Source organism: Chionomys nivalis, chromosome 4 (genome assembly GCF_950005125.1).
Source record: "Chionomys nivalis chromosome 4, mChiNiv1.1, whole genome shotgun sequence".
NCBI lineage: Eukaryota > Metazoa > Chordata > Mammalia > Rodentia > Cricetidae > Chionomys > Chionomys nivalis.
The window spans coordinates 47,578,651-47,601,886 of NC_080089.1; the positions used below are offsets into that span (position 1 = coordinate 47,578,651).

General features: G+C 45.6%; 1 protein-coding gene across 1 annotated transcript; it reads right to left on the reverse strand.

The window, feature by feature from the left end:
* Positions 1-297: 297 nt before the first annotated feature.
* Positions 298-11,545, reverse strand: Nnmt (nicotinamide N-methyltransferase). The gene is made up of 3 exons (XM_057768331.1): positions 11,139-11,545; positions 9,738-9,945; positions 298-773 (listed from the first exon to the last, which is right to left on the reverse strand). The coding sequence occupies exons 1-3, from the start codon at positions 11,290-11,292 to the stop codon at positions 341-343; spliced, it is 795 nt and encodes a 264-aa protein (XP_057624314.1). The 5' UTR covers positions 11,293-11,545; the 3' UTR covers positions 298-340.
* Between the last annotated feature and the right edge of the window lie 11,691 nt (positions 11,546-23,236).

Genomic DNA, 23,236 nt, shown 5'->3' on the forward strand with positions numbered 1-23,236 from the left:
CTCCCTGGGAGGTTAACAGTGAAAAACGGGTATCTCCATAGTCAGGTGTGAGCTTGATTCATGCGTGCTTCACAGGTGTGGCCGTAACTGCGTGTTTATGGTGGTGAAGCTTCTTGAGTGAGTACAGGTAGAGGACACTCTCAGTTACTCACCTGGGGGTCCCATAGCATTAATATGTACATGGAACACTAAGGAATGACCCATGAACTTATCCTAGACTGCCCACCCCACCCTCAACCATGGGGCCCCACCAGTCAGCGTCTACACCACACAATGAACACCGCCGTCAGCACCATAGTCCGAAACGAACCAGCAAACCTTTAATTGGGATCACAGGATGTCATTCAGCTCTGCCTGGCTTGCGCCCCACGAGGGAGAACAGTCCTTCATTGTTGGCTGTGGCAGAAGAGTAATTCTGAGAAATCACCTCAAACTGCTCAATGGTATAGCCAGCCTCTTCCACGGCATCTCGAACGGCCTCCCATCCCAGGGGAAGGCTGGAAAACCTCTGCTCTCCAATCATGTAGTAGCTACTCTTAAGGGCGTCCACCAACACCAGGCGGCCCCCTGGCTTGAGCAGGCTGCCCAGGTTCCTGAGGGCAGTGCGGTAGGTGGGGAGGTCAGGGCAGGCAGCATCCAAGCAGAGCGTGCTGAGAAGGCAGTCAGCGGGAGGCAGAGAGACTTCCCCCAGAGGCTGGCTCTGAGTCACGTCACACTTCAGCACCTGCTTGATTGCCCGCCTCAACTTCTCCTCCTTCTCAGGTCCCTTGGTTCTGGAAAATACACACAGACCAGCATCACTCACTGCTTGACATATGTGGACCTCAGTTTTCTTTGGTTGGGGATGAGGATGTATGTCAGTGTGGACCATACTGTGGTTCTTAAATTCATCCTACTCCGGTGTCTGAATGTTACCCCAAGCTGAGTCATGAAAACAATCACAATAGCTCCCACCTGCTTCGGAAACGAACTGCCTTCCATGGAATTGACCTTCTCCCACCTTCTATTAATATATATTTTTAAGTTATCAGTACTGTCCTTGACTGCTTTGTCAAAATGCAAGGTGGAAGCTATTTGACTCTCACACAGTCAATAAAGGAGCTTAGGTGCTGAACGATTGTCTTTACAGTAGTTACCTGTTCATGGGGGGATGGGATCCAGCCTAGACAGGTTTACAAGCTGTTGGTCACGAGGCCTGGGGATTTGGCTCAATCAACTGAGTGCTTGTCTAACATGTATTATGTCCTGGGTTCCATCCCCAGCACCACATAAACTGGGCATGGGTGTGGTACTGCCTGCCTGCAGTTCCAACTCAGAGGTCTGAGGCAGGAGGATCAGAAAGTTGGCTACCTAATGAGTTCAAGGTCAGTCTGGGCTACAAGAGGCTCTGTGAGTCTCTGGCTCAAAAAATGAATAAATAAACAAATGACACCAAAAGAAACCCTCGTCGGTTATCTTACCACTGTGGCCAGGGTCTTGGGTCAGTCCCTTTCTCCTGACTGCGGCTTTCCTAACCTTATTTTCTTGGTAACCCCATCAAGACAACTGCCTCTTTTGGTCAAATCAATGGAATTTCAATTAATCGATAGAGATGAGAAAGCAGGAACAGGAAATGATGTCATGGATGGTCCTGTAGTTTATATCTGGAATGTCCCTCAAAGGCTGTTGTGTGAAAGGCTTGTCACTGGTTGGGTTCTACTGAGAGGTGGTGGAGCCCATTAGAAGGTGGGACCTAGTGAGCCATTGCTGTGGCCATGCCCCAATGGGGATCGTAGAGTCCTGGTGTCTTCTCTCTTCTGCTGAGTGGCTTTTCTCCATCTCATGTTCCTACCCTGATGCTCCGCCATAACCTTATAAGCAGCCTGGAACTGTGGGCTGAAAGGAGTCTTCCTCTTTGCAGAACTACTGTCTCCGTTATTAGCTACCCAAATGGAAAGCTGACTGACATGTGGGGTCCATTTCACGTCTGCGAGGGGAGAAAAGAAGGAACAGAGTAATAAACAAATGTGTGGAGCCCACCAGATGAACTGGAGAGGGGAACCAGACAAGGGGAAAAAATAGCAGAAAGCCAAAGAGAAAGGGAATGGAGTACCCAGGGCCCTGAGCTCCACTAGGAGCCCTGACTACTGGTGCAGACCCCTTTGACAAAACTGGTTGACAAAGCACCTGGGCACTGCACAGCTGTAAACTCAGGGAACACAGCTGTCTGATACAGACCCCAGGAGATGAGATGGCCATTTGATGGAGACAGTAGATAGTCCTCCAACATCCACCAAGAAGGAAGAGCATAAGCTGGTCATAAGAAAACGTCAATGGTTTGAGGAAAACTTAAATTTGCGTCTAGGCAGAAAGATTTAAGGTGGGCGAAGTTGTCTGTGGCAATCTAGTTTGAGCATTTGTCTGGCACCTTCCGTTAGTTGCCAGTGTCCTTTGAATTTGCTGTAACTTTTCATCTGAGAGGCTTGATTATGGGCAGAGAGAAAGAGAGTATCACCAGCCATCAGAGAAATATGCCCAAACCACAAGGTTATACTTCACATGTACTGGGAGGGCTAGCATGAAAAAGACAGGTAACAAGTGTTGGCAAGGAACACGCCTGCCTACATTGCCAGTGAGAATTTAAAACAGTCCCACTGCTTTGGAGAATAGTCTAAAAGTTTCTCCAAAAGTTAAACATGAAGTTTCTGCACGGCTCTGAATTCCACTCATGGATGACTCAGGGTTTCGATTGCTGTGAAGAGACACAGAGACCATGGCAGCTCTTATAAGGGAAGACATTTAAAGGGGTGGCTTACAGCCTCAGAGGTTCAGTCCATTGTCATCATGGTGGAACATGGTGGCGTACAGGCAGATATGGTGCTGGAGGAGCCGAGAGTCCTACACCTTGCAGACAATAGGACATCAACTGTTGAGACACTGGGCATGGCTTGAGCATATCTGAGACCTCAAAGCCCACCTCCACAGTGACACACTTCCTCCAACAAGGCCACACCCACTCCCACAAAGCCACACCTCCTAATAGTGCCACTCCCTATGGGCTTATGGGGGCCAATGGCATTCAAACTACCACATTGGGCATATACCTAAGACAAACAAAACATACATCCACACAAAAACTTGTATATGCATGCCCTTAAATGATCCGAGACAATCTAAATACCCAACGGCCTATAACTCAGTAACTCTAATGTGGGAGGTACACAGCTGAGGAAACTCATTGCCAGCCATGGATTCTGATGTGTGCTACAGCATGGGTGGACCCGGAAGACATAATACTTAAGTAACAGAAGCCAGAACCAAAGGTCATGCGTTACACAATCCCACTTCCACGCAATGCCCAGGAAGGCTCTAGAGACTAAAAGCAGGGAAGAGATTACTAGAGGCTGAGGAAGTTGGCAAGAGTGAGCATTTCTTTGGGGAATTTACAAAAATATTCTAAAGTCATTTGACATGGGATTACACAGTGCTGTGGATACACTGAAAACTGGGTTCCACTTTAAATGTATCTATTGACGGTATGGTCCTAGCTCAGAAAGCCGCTCTATCTGAAAATAAGGGTCGACCAGGCATTGGGGCATCTACCTTTAATACTAGCTCTCACAAGGCTGAGGTGAAACAGGAGGATTATGAGTTCAAGACCAGAGTGGGTGATATGTGAGTCTAGGCCAGCCCAGGATTATGTAGCAAAACTGAGGAGAAGAAAGGGGAAGAGAAGAAGAGAGGGAGTGTTGGGGAGAAGACAATGAGAATCACACAGAAAGAGGTGGAGGCTTAGCAAGTGCTATCGGGAAATTTCCAGAACCACTATACTGGTGTCTACCTAGGGGATTAAAAAATGGAGGCTGGAGAAATGGTTCAGTAGTGAAGGGTCCACACTGCTCTGGCAGAGGACCTGGGTGTTAGGTCCAAAGGAAACTCTAGTTCCCCAAACCCCAAAAGGCAGTCCTATGAGCTTATGTTGGACTGTAGGAGGATTTCTGGCAGTTAGATAAAAGTCAGCCTTCCTCAGAAACTTGTGAAACTGATTCCATCTACCTAAAGGAGTCATGTCCCTTATCTCTGGCAGAAGGAGCATATAGCTACATATGGTGTCTATTAGCATATCAAAGCTCATGCTGGCCTCCAGGCTCCTTCAGTCTCCCGAGTACCTGCTACACATTTCAAAGTCCATACTAGCATCCTAATCCTCACCCCCCCCCCCATCGTAAACTTCCTCCAGCGCTTTGGCTTCCTACCCCCCTGCTCATTCTCCTTATAACCCTGCTAATCTCACTATGTTTGCTCTCTTCCTCCCTCCATCTCTCTCTGTGTGTGAGTGTGTGTGTGTGTTCTGTTCCTGCCACTCTCACTTTTCTCTAGCCTCTGCTGTTCTCACTTCTTTTGAAGATAGTCCTGGCTATGTCCGGTCTGCTGGCATGTTCAGTGTACTTCTTTCTCTCTCTGCTCTGGGCTCTTCCAGATGCCTCTGGCTGCTCTCTCTCTCTCTCATCTCTACATTAAAAACCTTCTCTCCAACCATCCCATGGAGTAGTCATGTCATCAGTTAAGGTCCTAGCAGCCACACTGGGCAGCTCACAATCACCTGTAACTCTAGCTCGAAGGGATCTGAGGTTCCCTGACCCCCATGGGTTCCTGAACCCATGATCACATACCCACACAGAGAAACATACACATACTTTAAAATAATAAAAATAAATCTTTTAAAAGAGTACCCATGATCGGGTCTACCTGCGCCCTTAATCAGGGCTGAAGATGGTTCGTCCTATAGCAACCACTTTGTGCTGATTTGCCTTAAATTTTTCCAGTTTAAAAGTTTCCTCTGCTGAAATTTCCTGTGCTGGCTTCTTTATGCAGTCCTGGGCAAAGCAGAACAACTGTCATCCTAAAAGCAGCCATGTCACCCAGCCCTGCTACAATACAGATAATTTGACAGAGCATGTTAAGAAGAAAAACTGATTATTAAGCAATAGATGTCTATAAAAATAAGTAAAGAAAGTAGATCAGAAAAAAGTGGAATTACCTGTCTACACATACACACAACAAGTGTATAGAAGAGGCTAAGGCAATAGAAGATGGTGATTTGGGGTGGGGGTTAAAATGCTACTCTAGGCTGGGGACATTGTTAGAATGTGTATTTAAGCGATTACGTCAGAAGCAAAGTGGACCTTTGTGCCCTATTGTGTATTAAGCTATTTTAAAGACACAAATTACCACAGAACTAGCACTTGCCAGTCAGCCGATGATGAAAATTGTCCCCACACTGTGAAGCCCACTGTGAAATCTCCAAAGCTCACAGGACATGTGCCAATTTGAGAAGGGGAATTTGTTAGGCTCTCCCACCGCTGCTGGTACCTGCTTGTCCTTGGCTGCTTAGCAAACATTGGTGAACTCAGTTGCCAAGGCAGCTATGTAAAGATTACCCCGCAGGGCTCCTCGAGGACTGTGGGTAACACCCACAGGGAAATGGACTCTCCTGGAGACCCAGGCAATTACCACTCAGCCTCACGTTTAGCTCAAGGAGAAGGTGATAAACACATACCGGAGCAGCATGGAGCTTGGTTTACAGAAAGCTAACTGCGGCGTGGCCATTGCTCTCCTTGTAAAGATTGACTCCTTCAAATAGAGGCTGCCATTTCCCCTGTGGATATGCTAGCTACACAAGCCCAAGGGACATGGCAGAGAAGGAAAGAACAGGTAAGGATTCCTGCAAGAGCCCTTTGTAAGAATGTCTTCCCATACCCAGTAATTATCTTGAGATTCTACCTACATGGAGAAGCAAGGCAGCTAGTAAGTCAGAATCTCCACAGGAGCCCTTTCCGGTCCACTCCCCTGCCCCAGTCCTCATCCCAGTAGCCTTCAGCACACGTGACAAAGCCATCGACACAGCCCAAGGACATAAAGGTTGAAGAAGCCTGGTGTGATGGTACTTGCCCTTAGTCCCAGAATTCAGGAGGTGGAGGCAGGAGGGTCAGGAGTTCAAGGTCATTCTCAAGTACAGAATGAGTTTAAGGCTAGCCCGTGGTGCACAAGACTTTGTCTCTAAACAACAACAAAAAGAAAAGTCAGATAAACTAGAGTATCAGCATAAGAATTATGAGAGGCAGGAAGAGTTGTCAATAACCTTTAGGCACAGTCCACACCTGAATCAGCTAGACAGTGTATGCAGGGCGTGGAGTCTGGATGGCAGGATACATCTGTTTGTTTATTTTACACTGGCATTTGAACCTCAGTTATGTGTTAGGTACTGGGATACTCAAAGGTCCTGGGGAGTCAGGGATGGACAAGAGAGAAACAGCTCTAGTCTTCCTGGAGATTACAGAAGGGAAGAAAGGAAAATAGCTAATCCAAGGATCACTTGCCAAAATTAGAAGTAAAAATGGATACGATCAAGGAGGAAAGGTCGTGGGGTGTGGGATCCTGGCTTCACCTGGTCGTCTACAGTGGCAAGTTCAAAGGGAGCCGTGGAAGCAGAGATGCGGGGGAGGCATCTGTCATCACTGACCAGGCCAAAGAGAGGAACAAGGGGAGGAGGATGGTCCAGCATGAGAAGATGGCATGTGTCCAGGCCACCTGGTAGAGGACATAAAGAAAAGAGTGTCCATAGGCAAATGAAATGCTGGGTTCCAGACAAAACAAGCCTTTGTGGATTGAATTTAAAATTTTACCTTCTAGGCCAGAAATGGTAGCACACACCCTTGATCTTAGCACCCTGGAGAGAGAGGCAGGTGGATCTCTGAGTTCGAGGCCAGTCTGCTCTACAGAGTGAGTTCCAGGCTGTGAGGGCTACATAGTGAGACCCATCTCCAAAACTGGGATTTTGCTTTCTATCCTAAGAAGTCTAAATGGCGCTATGGAAAGGCATGTAATCACAAAACCCTAGAAGAAGAAACAAGGCACAAGTTAGAGACTATCTTGGGCTACCAAGTAAGCCCTTGCTTCAAACAAAGGGGAGAGGAGGGCCCTGATCAGAAGGAGATCTTGGAATGAAAACAAACAAGTGCCTTGTAGCAGAGGCTAGGCTAGAGTCACTCTGTAGCTCAGGCTGGCCTTGACCTTGAAGATCCTGCTGCATATCCTCTTCTTAAAAACAAAACATATATGGGTGTTTTGCTTCATGTATGTCTGGTCACCAAAAATGGGTGTGTCTAGTGCCTTCAGAGGCCAGAAGAGGGAGTCAATGCCCCTGGAACTGGAGTTATAGACAGTTATTAGCTCCCTTGTGGGTTCTGGGAATTGAACCTGGGTCCTCTGGAAGAGCAGTCAGTGCTTTTAAGCACTGAGCCATCTCTCCAGCCCCAGACTGCATTTCTAACATGCTACTACACGATGTATTAAAGCTGCTAATCTGAGGATCTCAAAGCTAAGCAATATGTTGTTCAAGGGGCCAAAGGCTAATTCATGTTATTTCTAGGATTTCTTTTCTAAGTTTTCTTTTTGTGTATGAGTGTGGAGGGTGCCATTAGAATCCAGAAGATGGATCCCTTAAAACTGGAGTTACAGGCAGCTGTGAGCTACCCAAATGTGGGTGCTTGGAACTGAACACAGGTTCCCTGCTACAGCGGCAAGGCCTCTTAATGTTCCCAGTGACCAGGCCAGCTCCTTTTTCTAGAATTTCTTAAGAAAAGAGTTTATTTTCCTTGTTCATGACAGACCTAGGGTAATTACAAAATACCTCATGGTTTGAGATAGGCGTTTGGTACTGATATCTTAAAACTTTCAAACAGTCATGATTCAAAAAATCATTAGTGATTTTTAAATGTCCAACTTGTATTCCCAAAGCAGCAGAAGAAAGCAGCTAGCTTCTATTGTCCTTGGAAGCCATCAGCACAAGAAATATCTTCAGATAAAAAAGAAATAATCTTGGCGAAAATGGACTGTAAGTTGATCGAGGCACTCGAAGATGTGAGAGAGACGTAAGCGGAATGGGATCACTATCGTTCTCAAAATAGTCGAAGCTGCTGGATGTGGCGTGAGGATAAGGAAGGCATGCAGGACCTCCTGCCAAAAGTACAGTTCCTCATCCAGGCCAAGTGACGGGGATGGGGCGGGCGTCTTAAGAGGCAATTGTTCTGAGCTGACGATTCTGCAGGGAGATAAGTAATTCTTTTAGTAGCCTGCTAGACTGAAGGGCTCATTTTTGAATGAGATGTGGGCTGTGATATCTAGGGAAAGTGGGAATGCAGCTCCCAGAGCTTTCTGGACAGGTGTTTTGTATTTCAGAGAGACGTGTTGGTCTCAAATAGCACAAAACTTCTCTTTAATAAGCTTTCTTTGAAAGTCTGTCAATCCTCGTAAATTCTTTATTTGTTTAATGAGTTTTGATAGTGTCCAAACCCTCACAGCAAGTTATTCCAGTTCTGTCCCGGGAAATCATGTACTTCATATAAAAAAGAGTAGTAAGATTCACCTTCATTTTAAAGAATGTTTCTTCACTTATGCTAAATGAGTAGGGGGTTTCTATGTTAAATGGTCATATGAAAATAGTCTCTCAATTTGTTACTAAATGCCATACTCTTTAACTTGCCCTTGAAGGTCCTAAGTCGCCTGATATTTATCTGCCTTCTTTGGTAGGAGTTATAAGACCTAGAGGCTTCTTCTGATCTGGCCTAAGAGCTAGTCTTATGGGGTGCAACACAGTCTTTCAACTAAGTTTGTTGAATGGGTGGGTGGATGGATGGATGGATGATATTTCTTTTAAACATGCACCAAGAAGTACTAACCTTCCAGAACCCTCATCTGGATATCTTTACTCCAATAGTGGATTATTTGAAACAGAAATCAAGAAGTCAATTCTATTACAATAGCTACAATAAATAAATAAGTAAATAAGCTCAGAATAAAATTAACTAAAACAAGCCAACAATCTTTACAATAAAAACATCAATATAGAAGAACAATGTAGACACCAAGAAAATGGAATGATCTGTCTGCAGGTAGGAAGAACCAAGGTCATGAACATGTCCGTATGACCCAGGGCAATTTGTGGAGCTAATGCCATCCCTATTGAAACACTAATGATGGGGTTGGAAAAAAACATCTAAAATCTATACACAACCATAGATACGCAAAGCCTAGATAGCATCAGGGGAAAACAATCAGGAAGCATACACTGCCTCACTTCAATAACACCACCACCAATAACAACAAAGCTATAGGCACCCAAACAGCACAGCATTACCACACACACAAAACCAGAGAATAAAGAATAATGGAACACAGTTGAGAGCCCAGGACTAAGCCCACACATCTACAACCAGCTGGTTTTCAATAAGGATGATAGCTGGAGAAAGGACAGCTCTTTAAGGAATTGAGAGGGATATGAACTCAGGACCGTGTGCTTCTGTGACAAGCACTTTACCCACTGACCATCTCCCGGTTCCCTTTAGGCTATGATTTTACAGATGGTGAGTAATGGATTCTTTTGGCATAGTAGCTTCATTATCGCTTCTGTCAGCTAAAAATCCTGGTCAATGTTGTGCTGTTTCTGGTGGTATCAGCATTAAGCACACACAGAGCCACCAGCTTTGATTGGAGGACTTGACAATAAGATAATACTCAGGTAGTGCAGAGGGCACCCAATCTATTCTCCTGAACCCTCATTCTCCATCTGGAGTTCACTTTGGTCTCTGTCTTTGTGTTTCTTTTGTGTTTTTCAACTGAATTGCAATGGTATTTCTTGACTGATAGAAACATCAGGTCCCTTCAGAAGGCTGAAAAGCAGATACCCATCACCCTACCTGTTCCCTTCGAGATCACACACATAGGTGACCACTGGAGACCAGTCAAAGGCCCCTGGCTCCTTCTTCAGCCACTTCTGCAGCTCCCGAAGGTTCTGGTCTGTGTAGTCACTGACAATGATCTCCTTGAAGGACTCACAGGCAGAGAGAAGCTGATATATGGTGGGGCCAGAGCCAATGTCAATCAGGAGGTCTCCTTTCACACCACCTGGTCCAGAGGAGGCAGGGCTCAGGCATCATAAGAGGACAGGCAGAGCTGAAGTTCCACCATCTTTACCGGGATTGTGCCAAAAATGCCCCCAGACAACCGGACCACCCACCGCTCTCCATTAACATCATTTGGTAAGAAATCTTTCTACTTTCTATCCCTACCTCAAGCTCAGTCCTGAATGGGGGCATGTTTTGCTGGGCTATTTCGATGTCTGGTGGGCAAGATCTATATCTGGTATACAGATCACTGATCTCAAAAGACGACAACATAGACACGGTAAAAAGTTTTAAGGAGTACTTTGATAGAAATTTATTTTTTTTTGTTGTTAACAAATTGAATTTAGGGACTAGATATGTGTCCCAGCAGTTATAAATACTTATTCCAGCACCCATTTAACAAGTCAGGCATTTTACAAATGCCTATAATCCCATCTCTGAGAGGAGCCAAGAGGAGAGGCTCTCTGGGGCTTACTGGCTTCCAGGCTGGCCAAGACACAACCCCAGGTTTAGGAAGAGACTCTGTCTCAAAGGTCTAGGTGGAGAGGATGATGGAAGAGGACACTTGATGCCTTCTTCTGGCCCCACGCAAGCATAGGCATGCAACATGGGCACATAGACTTACACAGACACACATAAATAAATAAATGAAAAACACTGAGATTAAGTAATGATCAAAGTACCCAGTTCTTAATATTTGAGGAGGTCTTTACCTCATGGGAAAATATTCCTTTCAATTAAGAAATCAAACTTTTAATTTATTTATTTATTGGAGACAGAGTCTGACTCTATAGCCCAGGCTATGCAGAAAAAGCACTATGCAGTCCAGGCCAACCTCGGACTCAGGGAGGTCCTTCTGCATCAATCTCTTACATCCTGTGCCCCAGCTCTCTGCTCTCTTAGACTCTCTAAAGTGTCCCATGAGGTTGGATGGCTCCTTCGAACCACCTGGTAAGTCACTGCAGAAGCAAGAAGGACAGCACTCAGGCCCCTTGGCTTCATTTCTCAAGACCATATAAAAGACAATGGAGATAAAAGAACTTCATAAACTGTAAAATAGCTAAGCCAACATTCATTTTTACTCTCATTAAAGAAACGAGTGATGTCAAGAGACTGTCCAGGAACGACGGCTAGACACACGTCCAGTTGTCCTCTGAGACGCAGTGTGACTCATATGTAGACCGACAAACTTACCCGGGCAGAATATCTTAAAAAGATTTTCCAGCAGATGCCTGAGGATCACGTTTTCTGCACAGTGTCTGGACCCAAAGCTGTAATATTTTTCCAAGTAATCCCGGGGATTAAAATGATTTAGATAAGTGTCCTTAGAGGTAAAGCCGGATTCCATCGTGTCTCAGCTCTGTGCCACCAGCCTGCTGCTCTCCTGCCCCCCTCCTCCAGAAGCCAGGGATCACTCTGGGAAGTTGGCTTTTGGAATCTGGAGCTGTCAATCTTCCTTCAGCTCCGCCCATCCCTTAGAGGCTAATGTTAAAATAGACCTCAGATGTTCTGAGGTCTGCTAAACACTAACGGTAAAATAGACCCCAGATCTCCCGACTGTTCCAGGGAGTGATAAAATTACTGGAGAAGGGAGTTTAGGAGAAAAGGAATGGCAGAGGGAGGGTCACACACCGCATGGCACTTTCTACTCAGTGGCAAAGGTCAGCTGCAGAGGCCGCAGAGGGGAGAAATGGCCCGGCTCACTGTGGAGATTGCTTAACCCCTGGAAGAAGCCCCAAATTCAGAGGACCGGGTCATCTCCAAACAATCCAGTAATTTTTCTTCTTTTTGCAAGTATTTGTGTCCCCCCCCCCACACACACACAAAAGAGTCACAAAGAATGGTTTCAGTTTAAACATATGAAAGAAAGAAAAGTGGATGTGGGGTAAGGACAAGTGCTCGTGGCTAAGGAATGTTCGCTTAAAAAAAATCACAGATGAAGTCTGGAAAGATTAATTTTTAGAACATGGACAAGTGTCTTCTTGGATACAGCTTGGCAGCTGCACTCACGAGCTCACTGTAGTTATGGTCACCTGCACAAGGTCAAGCCAACAAGATCAGGCGACACCCCAGCAGGCAGCACTAATAGGGCTCAGTGGGGTCGTGAACATGGGAGGGGGTTGTGTAAGAGGTGCTAAGAAGTAATTGAGGGTGGGTACAATCAAGATACATTATAAGAAGGAATGAAATTGTCAGTGAATAAATAAAAGATATTCTTAAGAATGTTTGAACATCAAATCAATCAAACATGGTTAAGGGCTGAAAATATAACTCTATAAAGCGCTTGCCTGTCCTGCATTAGCCCTGAGGCTTGATTTCCCCCCAGCATTGCATAAATCTAGCATGATATGTGCATGCCTGCAACTCCAGCACTTAGGAGGCAGAGTCGGGAGTTCAGGTTCATCCTCGCTGCATAGCAAGTTCAAGGTCAGCCCAATGCATCTGTGGCTCCTTCTGACTCTTCTCATTGCCCAGCTTCCCCCAAGCCTCCCTGCTGCTTCCAAGAATTAAAAGCCTGCCAGTTATTTCAAAGTAAGCCCGAAATCTCAACTTCCTTAAAGAATCCCTTCAGTTTCCCTTCCTGGGCTTGCATCACCAATTAGAATTCACCCTGCCTAGCCGAGGACTTGATTTTTGTAGCAGCATGTATTTGCTCCTGGTTTTGTCTGTCAATTATTTCTCCCTAAACTCTTATAGAAATGACAAACCAAGTGACCAGCAGACTAAGGACGATGCCTCCAGTCTTTATATTTCCTGCTCTACATCATGAGTTGCTCCACGGAGTAGCTGCTCAAAATAGCGTCTGATTAAGCAGCCTGAGTTGCTACAGAAAATGCAAAAGCAGCAAGTGCCTGGTATCCCGTGGGTCATGATTAAGCCAGGGATCTTTGTCACAAGGTCCAGAAACTCCCTCAGAGAATCTCCACTGAGGCTGGGAATGGAGGGTGGCCCACAGGTTACAAGTTAGACCCCCATCTCAAAAGAAAAAAAAATGGCTGATAATATAAAATGGAAACAAATTTCGGGAAATCTAACAGGTCTATGTGAACAAAACCCCTCAGGCAGCTGAGTTATCTTCCCTTGTTTTGGTGTCCTTTTGCCTGTCTTTGAGGGGCTAGAGGCCTCTACTCTCTGCACAGCGACTTTTTTTTGCACATCTACTGAACACAGCTTCATTCTGACCTTTCCAAATGGTCAAGGCGATAGAAAGAGCCAAGTTCCCTAATTCCATTGTCAGGAAGGAGAATAGGCTCCTGCCATTGCATTTACTCATTAAAAGAGAAACGGCTCCTGATTAAACAGGTGCACAGATATTTAAATGATAATAAGATTCTGCAGCTAGTTTTAGGGCAACACATTACAGAATTTAGATTTATAAATTCCTAACTGGAGGTACAACACCGACAAGTTTTAGATAATGCTGTAACTCTTCAATAATTCAAACTGAAAATTATATTCAGTCCTGATGCGATGCCTCACTAGGTCAGCTTGCCTCCAAGACTAAAAATCTGAGATCAACCCCTGGAACCCACGAAGGAAGGAGAGAACCAACTCCTTCAATTTGTCCTCTGATCGCCACACACGTGCTGTGTCATGAGCATTCACACACTCACACACACACACACACACACACAAGGGCGTGTACACATACACACACACACACACACGAGGAAGAGAGGGAGGGAGGGAGGACTAAGTTACAACCACACAAAATTATTCAACAACTATGCTTTAGATTTAGGAAAAATCTAAATACCAAGGTAATTTATTAAAAATTCCAAACTAAAAATTACTCGTACAAAAATTTCAAATTAAATTGTCTAGTCAGGAAAACCACGAAAACTTCCATGGTACTTAATATATGACGAGGACTTCTGAAGCATTTTGCACACTTGTCTAAACCTTCTGTGAGTTAGGGCTGTTGGCTCCATGTCCGCATATGAGGAGACCGGGCGTTAGAGGTTCGGTTCCTTGCCTGGGCCACAGCCCCGCTTTAGAGCAGGCCCAGTTCAAAGGCCCGTTCTTGGGACAGCTACACTACGACCAAGGCAGTTCATGCCTGCGACACACAGTAACCTAACAATTAAAAACCCAGTGAGTACTAGCCCTCACATTTGCACATACAGGAGAGGCCGCCGGACTTACTCAATAGATACGAAAGAACTAGGAAAGCTCAAATTCAGCATCCGTTCACAATAACAACTCCTCTCTTGCTGGGGATGGAATGAGGCTTCTTGAGTCTACTGGGAAAGACGATGCACCAACTAAATGAGCTAAATGAGCATGCATATGAAAGCTTTCTCTTCAATCTGAGGTCAGAGATGCCTGGGTTAAGAATTACCAAGGTTTTTAGTTGGTTTATTTGTTTGCTTGTTTTTGATTTTTTTTTTGTTTTGTTTTTTTGTTTTTTGAGACAGAGTAACTCTATATAGCCCTGGCTATCCTGGAACTCACTCTGTAGACCAGGGAAGCCTTGAATCCAAAGCGATTCACCTGCCTCTGCCTCCTGAGTGCTGGGATTAAAGGCATGTGCTACCACCACTCAGTTGTTTGCTTGTTTTTGAGACAGGGGACTCTATGAGGCCCTGGCTGTCCTAGAACTTGCTAGGTAGACCAGACTGGCCTTGAACTCATAGAGATCCTCCTGCCTTTGTCTCCAGTTGTACTGGGATGAAAGGCGTGAACAACCACATCCTGCAACAGTTTTACCAATTTTAACAAAAATTCTACAGAAGTACAGGAAATATAGGAGATAAGAAAAGTAAAGGGAGAAATGAAACAATAAGAAGGAAAGGAGGACAATTCATTGTCAACACGGTGTTCTATATAGGAAATGAAAAGTAACTATACATATGTCAGGATGAAAACAAGAAGCAAAACTTCTGGGCACAAAATCAAGTGACAAAATTAAATTTCTTTTCAGTTAGCAACCATTATAAAATTAAGTTCAAAATCAGCTTTTCCCATGGTGACATTAAAAACTATGAAGAACCTGCAACAAAATATATACAGGACATTAATGGAGCAAATTATCAAGTTTTATTGAAAGACATTTAAGACCTAGATAAATGGAGAAAAACACCACTCTGTGGAGTAGACAGCTTAACATTGTAAAGATGTCATTTCCCTCCAAATTGATTTATAGACTCAGTAAAATCCCAATTAAAATCCCAATAGATTTTTTTTTCTAGAACTTGACAAGCTGGTTTTAAAATTTATATGGCAGTGCCAAGGGCCAAGAGTGGGTACTCTTGGAGAAGAAGAATAAGGTGGGAGGACTCGCTGTACCAGATATAAATACTTATTAGACAGCTATCACCATTAAGGCCGAGTGGTATTGGCACTGGGCTTGATAAATAGACCCATCCATGGAGCAGAATGGAAGGGCTGTGGACAGACCCTTCCTGTGTACATTTGATGTATGCATGGGTGGTGGCCCAGATCAGCAGGGAAAGAGACAGACTTGCAATAAATAGCACTGGGCTGGCTGAGTATCTGCAGGGAGGATAAGGAAATGAGAGCCCCACCTCACTGTGAGTGGGAATCAATTAAGTCTTATTAACCGACTATACATAAGCAACGAAAGCCTGAAGATTCAGAGGGTGATATACAAGATTGTCTTCATAGCTTTGGGTGTCAGGAAGAATTTCTTAAATCAGATGCAAAAGCCATTAATAGTAAGTGAAATATTTATAAATTTGAGTATGTGACAGCTAAAAATGTCTGTTCCAAACGCATGTTAATGGCAGAAGGACCATTCACAGACAAAAAAGCTAGACACATAAAGCTGACAATGAACTGGGATTTCACTTACTTACTTATTTTTGGATTTTTGAGACATGGTCTAGCTATGTAGGAAAGGCTGACGTCAAACTCATAGAGATCTGCTTGCCTCTGTCTCCCAGGTGCTGGGATTAAAGCATGCGTTACCGGGCCTGGTTTGGATACAGATTTTTATAAGACACACCTGAAACCCCAAAGAAGATAAAGACAAAAAGAGAAGACTCAAAAAGACATTTAATAACAAAGGAATGGCTCACAAATCTATAGAGTGATACTTAATTTTATCAATGAAATGTAATTTAAGCCATAGTGAGGTATTACCTCACATCCATCAAAATGGTACAAGTGATATGTGACCAGAACCCAGGACCTTGCCAAAACACATTATCCTACATTTTCTGAGAATAGAATAATGAATGAATTATACACATTAACAGTAGACAAGAATGTGTGCACAACACCAGATCCAGAGACTGCACTCCCAAGAACGTACCCAGAGAAAAACCAGCATGTATCCAGTGTTCCTTACAGCATTGTTTGAAACAGCCCCTTTACGTTATGTGTTGTTGTTGTTGTGACTAAATGCCAGTCAAAAGCAGCTTACAGAAGGGGTGTTTGGTTTTGGCTCACAGTTGGAGAGGACACGGTCCATCACAGTAGGAAGGATTGGTGGTAGGAGTGCAATGTGGCTGGTCACATTGTGCCCACAGACAGGAAGCAGAGAGAGATGAATGTTGGTGGTCTGCTCACTTTTCCCCTTTGTTTGTTTGCCCCAGGACACCAGCCAATGGGATGGTGTGCCCACACCCTAAGTGAGTCTTCTCGGCTTTAGTTAAACCTCTCAGGAAAAGTCCTCAGGGACACATCTGGACTTATATCTCATGAGCGAGTCCAAATCCGATCAAATGGAAAATGCAGATGAACCATGACAGCCTCAACTCGAAACAGTATAACCGTCCAGCAACAGCAGAGGAAATCAGCTAGGAATAAGCCGCAACTAAAGCAGTAAATGACAGCTGGAAATTCTCCAAATGATGTGGAGTGAGAGCAGCCAATCACAGGAAGTCCTTGTAGAGTCTCTTTCTGCAAAGTTTAAAGCAGCCGAAAGCACATGGTACTGTGTAGGCAGGCCAAAAGGCTGCAAGGAAAAACGAGTGTCCCTGACAGCTGTCACACAGAGGATGACTCCTGAGCACCAGCTGCAGGAAGGAGGAGCCAGAGGGTGCAGGAGGAACCATTCCATAGCCATCTTTATGTGGAAGTGGTACGGAATTTTCTGTCTCATGCTCTGTATTTGATAGGATTTTGTTGCTGTGTTTAGGGATCCTGTGTTCAGTTGCTTGCCGGTCTTCACGGCCAAGCCTGCCTGCTTTTCTGAGATCTGCCTGAAAAGTGGTTTGGGTTTTTTTTGTTGTTGTTGTTTTGTTTTTGTTTTGTTTTTTTTTTTCTGTCTCTTCCTTGGAGGCCAATCAAAATCCTAGGCCTGCTGGTCCTGGTTCTCAGCTTTCTCCCTTGGGAGGTTCTCTGTGGAGCCCTCCCACCACACCCCACCTTCCTCCATACAGCTGCTCTCAGCCTTCCATCGCTAATTCGAACTCAACACCATGATTTTCTCTTCTCTCTGTCCTCTTCCTCCCAGCAGCTACTGGGATTTACAGCTTGCCTGCCCTGTCGTTTTTCTCTCAAACTCTAATCAGACGGTCCCCATGCCTCAAGAACAAGCAAATTACCACTGCCAAAATCCAGTATGCCCAAATGCAGTCATCCCAGACAAACAGATTTAGAGTTCAAGGGTCCTGAAAGATAATACAGGCACCCCCAGGTTTCCTCTCCGTGGGATACTACGTGCTTTTTTTTTTTTTTTTTCTGTCTGACCCAGTGGGATCAAACCCCACTATTCAGCAGTATGGAATAAGCATCTCAACAGACATGGGGGTCATTGGGCCGGAAAGAGGCTCAATGGTTACAACTTGCACTGTTCTTGCAGAGGACCCCCGTTCATTTACCCAAATCCACCTTGGCCAGTACCCAACCACCTGTATCTCCAGTTCCAGGGTATCTAGCATTTTCTTCGGGTCTCTTTCTGTGGGTACCAGCACATACCCACACACAGACACATGCATACATATAAACAGAAGTAAAATAAAGCTTTAAAACCATGTGACCAGGAGCCGGGCAGTGGTGGGGCACGCCTTTAATCCCAGTACTCGGGAGGCAGAGGCAGGTGGATCTTTGCGAGTTCGAGGCCAGCCAGGTCTACAAGAGCTAGTTCCAGGACAGGCTCCAAAGCTACAGAGAAATCCTGCTTTGAAAAACGAAACCAAACCAAACCAAACCAAACCAAAAACAACATGTGGCCAAGGATTGAGGCGAGAGGTACAGAAAATGCTGCTGGGACAGAGAGAACCAATCCTGCTTCAGACTAGAGGTCCCAGAGGGTGTTAGGGCAGATACAGGCCCCAGGGGAATGAGTTTTCTTTTGAAACTCCATGGTTCCCACCCACTTATTTCCAAAAAGACCCACACCTCATGCACACCCCAGCAACTGTGAGCCGGCTCATGGAAGCAAGGGTTCATTCATATTGCAGAGACATGTCAACCGAGACTTCTGGTTCTCTGTGTAAACTATAATTCATGCTAATATGGACCGAGGTTAGAATTCCAAACTAGAGCCAGAGTAAATAACTCCTGAAATCCGAAAGAAGAGCCAGCAATCTGGGAGCCAATCGGAAGAGTCGGCACCCTAGGAGCCTTCCATGTCCCTCGTAGGTAATAATGAACAAAATCGCAGAGATGTAAGCCATCAAATGTGAGGTGGCCCCACAAGGCCTGACCCTGATTTTGACGGCTCCATTTGGTGAGAGTACCTTTCCTTGTGGGACGGCGGGAGAACCATGTTTTTTGCAGTACACAAGGCGGCGCCCCACCTAACAGGAGATGTTACTGTGTGTTCAGAGACCGCCGCCTTTTCGCGTCTTCACCAGTGTGCATGTGCACAGGGCTCAGGTTGAGGATATACAGCCAGAGATTCAGCTAGAAACTCTACATATCTGCTTAATAATCATGCCTCAAAGTTTTAAACTGGCTACGAAATCCCCTGAGCTGCTTCCCACAAGCCCTGAAAACGATCCCTTGTGGGTAAGAGGCAGAGGACGGTTGTAAGTGGAGAGCTGCTTGGCTTGGGAGAGGGACAGCTGAGGGCTACTTGGAAAAGTTAGCTGAGCTATACCAGGCCAGTTTCCAGCTCCGCCCTCATTACGTCATTTGTGATGTGTAGAGAGGACAGTTGGGGTCACGGCTTTTGGCAGAGGCAGGTACCAGCCGCCATGCTGTGGATGGTTGCCTAGGTACCATGTGTGCCTGACAGATGCAATGCCAAAGTCCAGAGCAGCTGGGGCAGCGCTTCCTCAGTTCCCAGAAGGCAGAAGCTGGGGCCTTGAGCTAGTTGGATTTTTCTGCTCTCTTCTTTTCCTCCCAGCGTGACACTGCTGCCCTGTGCTTACACAACACCCTATCTTTCAGCTCTTTTCTCTGTTCTAATGGTCTCTTCCTGCCCCCCCCCCCTTCTCCTTTCTTTTTTCCCCTCCTTCCTTCATTCTGAGACAGGGTCTCACGAAGCACAAGCTGACCTCTAATGCTGGCCTTGTGCTCCTCTTCATGCCTGTGGCTCCTAAGTGTTGGGATCACAGGCAAGGGCCACAGCACTTGTGCTGTGCTCCAGATGAACCCGGGCCTTCATGTAGGCTGGATGAGCATTCTACCAACGAGCCCCAGGCCCTGTTCCAGTGATTTCTGTCTTGATTCTTGCTAACGACTACAGTCAGGGGCACCTGTCCTCGTCCTACAAATGCTGCACAAACACAATGTTATTTCAGTGTTTTCTCCCTCCCTGCCTTGTCTGTGTCAAAAGCAAACAGCTTTATATTCTGAGTAGAAGATGTCGAGGACCGCGGTTGGATTTTATCTTGTCTTCCTCTTTTATTGTTTTATTTCTGAAAACAAAAAAACACGAGGTCAGATGATTAAAAGAAAATGTCTATTAAATCAGAAAAAGCACTGAAGGCTGAACACAGATTTAGAAAAGAAATAAAGAGAGAAGTGATAACTTGTTGGAAATCAGATTCTCTCAAGAAAACCAAACCTCCAAGGTGGAGGCTTGTGACTGTCTGTGCAGTCTCTTGCCAGAGAGCCGATGAACAAAGAACTGGAGAGGGAAGGAAACCCAGCCATCTGATGTCTGTCTTTCTTCCCATCCCAGATCCATTCAGACAGGCAGACATTCTGAGATGTTTAATGTACATAGAGAGAGATTTTTACATTTTTATTACATCATTCAGTAGTGTGTGTGTTAGTTAATAGTGTGGAGGTCAGAGGGCAATTTGACTAAGTCATTTCTCTCCTTCTACCATGTGGGCCCCAGAAATCAAACTCGGATCATCATGCTTGGTTGCAAGCACCTTTACCCACTGGGCCACCTTGCCGGCTCCTCCATTATTGAATGGCTCTCTGTGCACAAGGTTCATTGCTTCTCACCACTGCACAGCTCTCCATGATCTGTACCCTCCATCTATCCAGTCCTTCGGTGACGGCTGCTCAGATTGTTTCCCATGCCCCCAAACAATGGTTCCCCAGGCTTCCATGTCTCCTCTGCGTAGACCTGCACCGGAATTTACATGGGGTTACAGGAGGGGGAGAGCTGAATCCTAGATTGTCCACTAGATTGCCCCAGCAAGACCACCCCAGTCAACATTCCCACCTGGTTCCGCATCACTACGCCTGAGCTCCTGGGCCTTCATTCTTAAAATAATCTACTATTTTTTTCTGATATAAGAATAGAGATAGTTACATACTTTAAAATATTTTGCTTTTCCCTGAGAAGTTTGACTACAACCAAGCTTGCATATCAGGGAGTTTAACCAAACACAAGAGATGAGCCCTCCAGATGACAGGCTTTACAAGGTTAAGTGTTTATCCCCATCAGAGACCAGGGAGTGGGTGGAGTCTTGGGAGGTAGCTTGTGGTCATTAGGCATTCAGAGTTCTCCTCTGTGGCTATGATCAGGGTCCCAGAGTGAGGGCCATAGGAAAGGGGAGAAAATGAATCAGGAGGTTGTAGAATCTGGCCCATGTGGTGTCAGCCGCTGATCCCTGGAGACAAAGGGGTTGAGAAATAGTCTGCCCGTGCAACTTCTCCTCAGTCCATTCTCAAAAATGAAGAAAACTGGCGAAAGTTAAACACTTAAAAACAAAACAAAAAACCCACTCTTGGTAGCTGTCGAAATTTCCTCGGTAAATTCCGTATTCATACGCTCTCTCCTTTTGGCCTTTGAGATCTCGCTGTTGCTGTGTCTTCTAGCAGGTATCAAGTCACTGGCTCTTACCTGTTGTGGATATTTCTTTTTGACCCGCCAACCTGTTCAGTTTGTCGTCATCAAAAGATAACTTTCCCTAATCAAGAACCTAATTTTGCTCTAACCTAATTAAGCAGGTTTTAGTTTCTCACTTCCGAGACTGTTTCTACTGAACAAGGTACAGGTCTCTTTAGTCAGTCAGCCTCCTTTGCCAATTTCACTGTCGGTTCCTAGTTTGCAGATTTTCTCATTTCGGCACCAGGGAGTGAAAGCACCACACCCACACACAGGAAAAGGAATCCATTTCCTGGCTTTCCACTCTCCTTCCCAACTTTCTTCAGCCCCGCGGCCCTTTGCCTGCATGGTCAGTTCAACAAAGCACACAGGGAATTGCACCAAGCTGTTTGGAAAGCCCTTTCAACTCGCTGAAGAGGCACAGAGCCAACTCATGGAGCAGACGTCTATTCTTGGTTGCAACACTAAGGGACTGACGCTTGAACTGGAACTCTCTCAACGGCCCTGCCCGCCTGGCCCGTTTGGTTTCTTAACTTTGATCTCCTGCTCCCACTGTCTGGCCCCTTCCCTGAAAAGTCCCCCCTCCCCCCACCTTTGCTTGATTTGTCCTTTAAACCTAGCCTGGGCATTAATTCCAGGAAGCCTCTGCCATTCCTCTTCTCCACCTTTGGGCTCCGCACGGTCCTGAACATCTTTCTCACTGAACTCACCTAATTGTATTGCAATGATCAATGTTTCATCAAATAAACTTTTGGAGGAGCCTATCTTTCGCTGCCTCATGAAGGACAGCACACACAGCCTTAACAACCACAGAATAGATCTAATGAGCTGGTTACACCCAACTTCATGGTTTTGGAGGAAGTTTGAGGGCTGGTGAAAAGACTCTGCTCTGGTCTGTCATCTGGGACTCATTCCCAGCAGGGGATGAGGTTTCCTGGCCCTTAGCTTCTGTGGAGGCAGGGGAATGAATACTCCATATGCTCAAGTGAAGGTCAGGATATTCTGTGCCGCCTGCAGCCCTCCTCTTCCTGATTACCCTATTCAGAGGCTGAGATCTAGGAGGACAAGAGGGTGGCTGCCGTCAAATAATCAAGCAGTGAACTAGCAAAATAGGAAGAATCCTCCCGCCCACAGTGACCCTGCAGCCGGCTAAGCTCAGAGCTCTGCTGCCCCCTTGTGTCCAGAGAGAGAAGAACAAAGAGAACTTTAGATCTAACGTTCTGATCTGGAGGGGACACAACCCTGTTTCCCAAGGGCATTCTATCCTGAGGGCTTTTCCTGGGAAGATGTAAACCCATGTCCAGGCACCCTAGAAGGCACCAATGACAGATCAAAATATGATTTCACCAAAACCCAACTTGGCAAGAGAATAAGGGTTTTTTGTTGCTGTTTTAATTTTCTTTGTTTGTGGTCTTTCTTACAGAGAGGGGTTGTGTACAGAAGCATATGGGACCCCAAACAGCTGCATCACCACGAAGTCCCAACCCATCACCGAGAGTTACCTCCTGGAAGCTGTGTTATCTTCGCTTCTGTATTCTCTAGCGTCTCCCAAGACCACTTGCAGCTAGGGGAGGGATGAATAGCTGGAATACCAGGGGTGGGTCTCCTGACCCTCTCTAGGGAGTATCAGTGGTGTCATTATCATCACCAGAGACCTGGCTACCACTGTATTGTCCTGCTCTGGTTGCCATGGCTATGGGGCAAAGTCCAAGCGGCATCTTGTTATGATCAGAATGAAAAGCACCTTATAGCCCAGTAGCCACAATTAGAGACAGATATTCAAGAGGTGGCCTGAAGGGAAGAAGAAAGGGCTTGAAGAGTTAAAAGGTAGCTCCTCTATGGGAGACCCTCAGAGCGGTCCATTCTGGGAACAGCTCCATTCTGCCTGTAGATCCTGCTTCTAGACGCATTTTTTCCCTTTCTTTTTAAAATTTATGGTTATGTGTGTGTGCGCTTTCCTGAGTTTATTGGCACCACATGTGTACAGGTGCCTGGGGAGGCCGGAGATGGTATCAGATTCTCTGGAACCAGAGTTACAGGAAGCCATGTGCTGTTTATGTGGGTGATGGGAACTGAACCGAGGTTACCCACAAGAACAGAAAGAACTCCAAACTGCTGAGCCATCTCTCCAAGGCCACTCTGC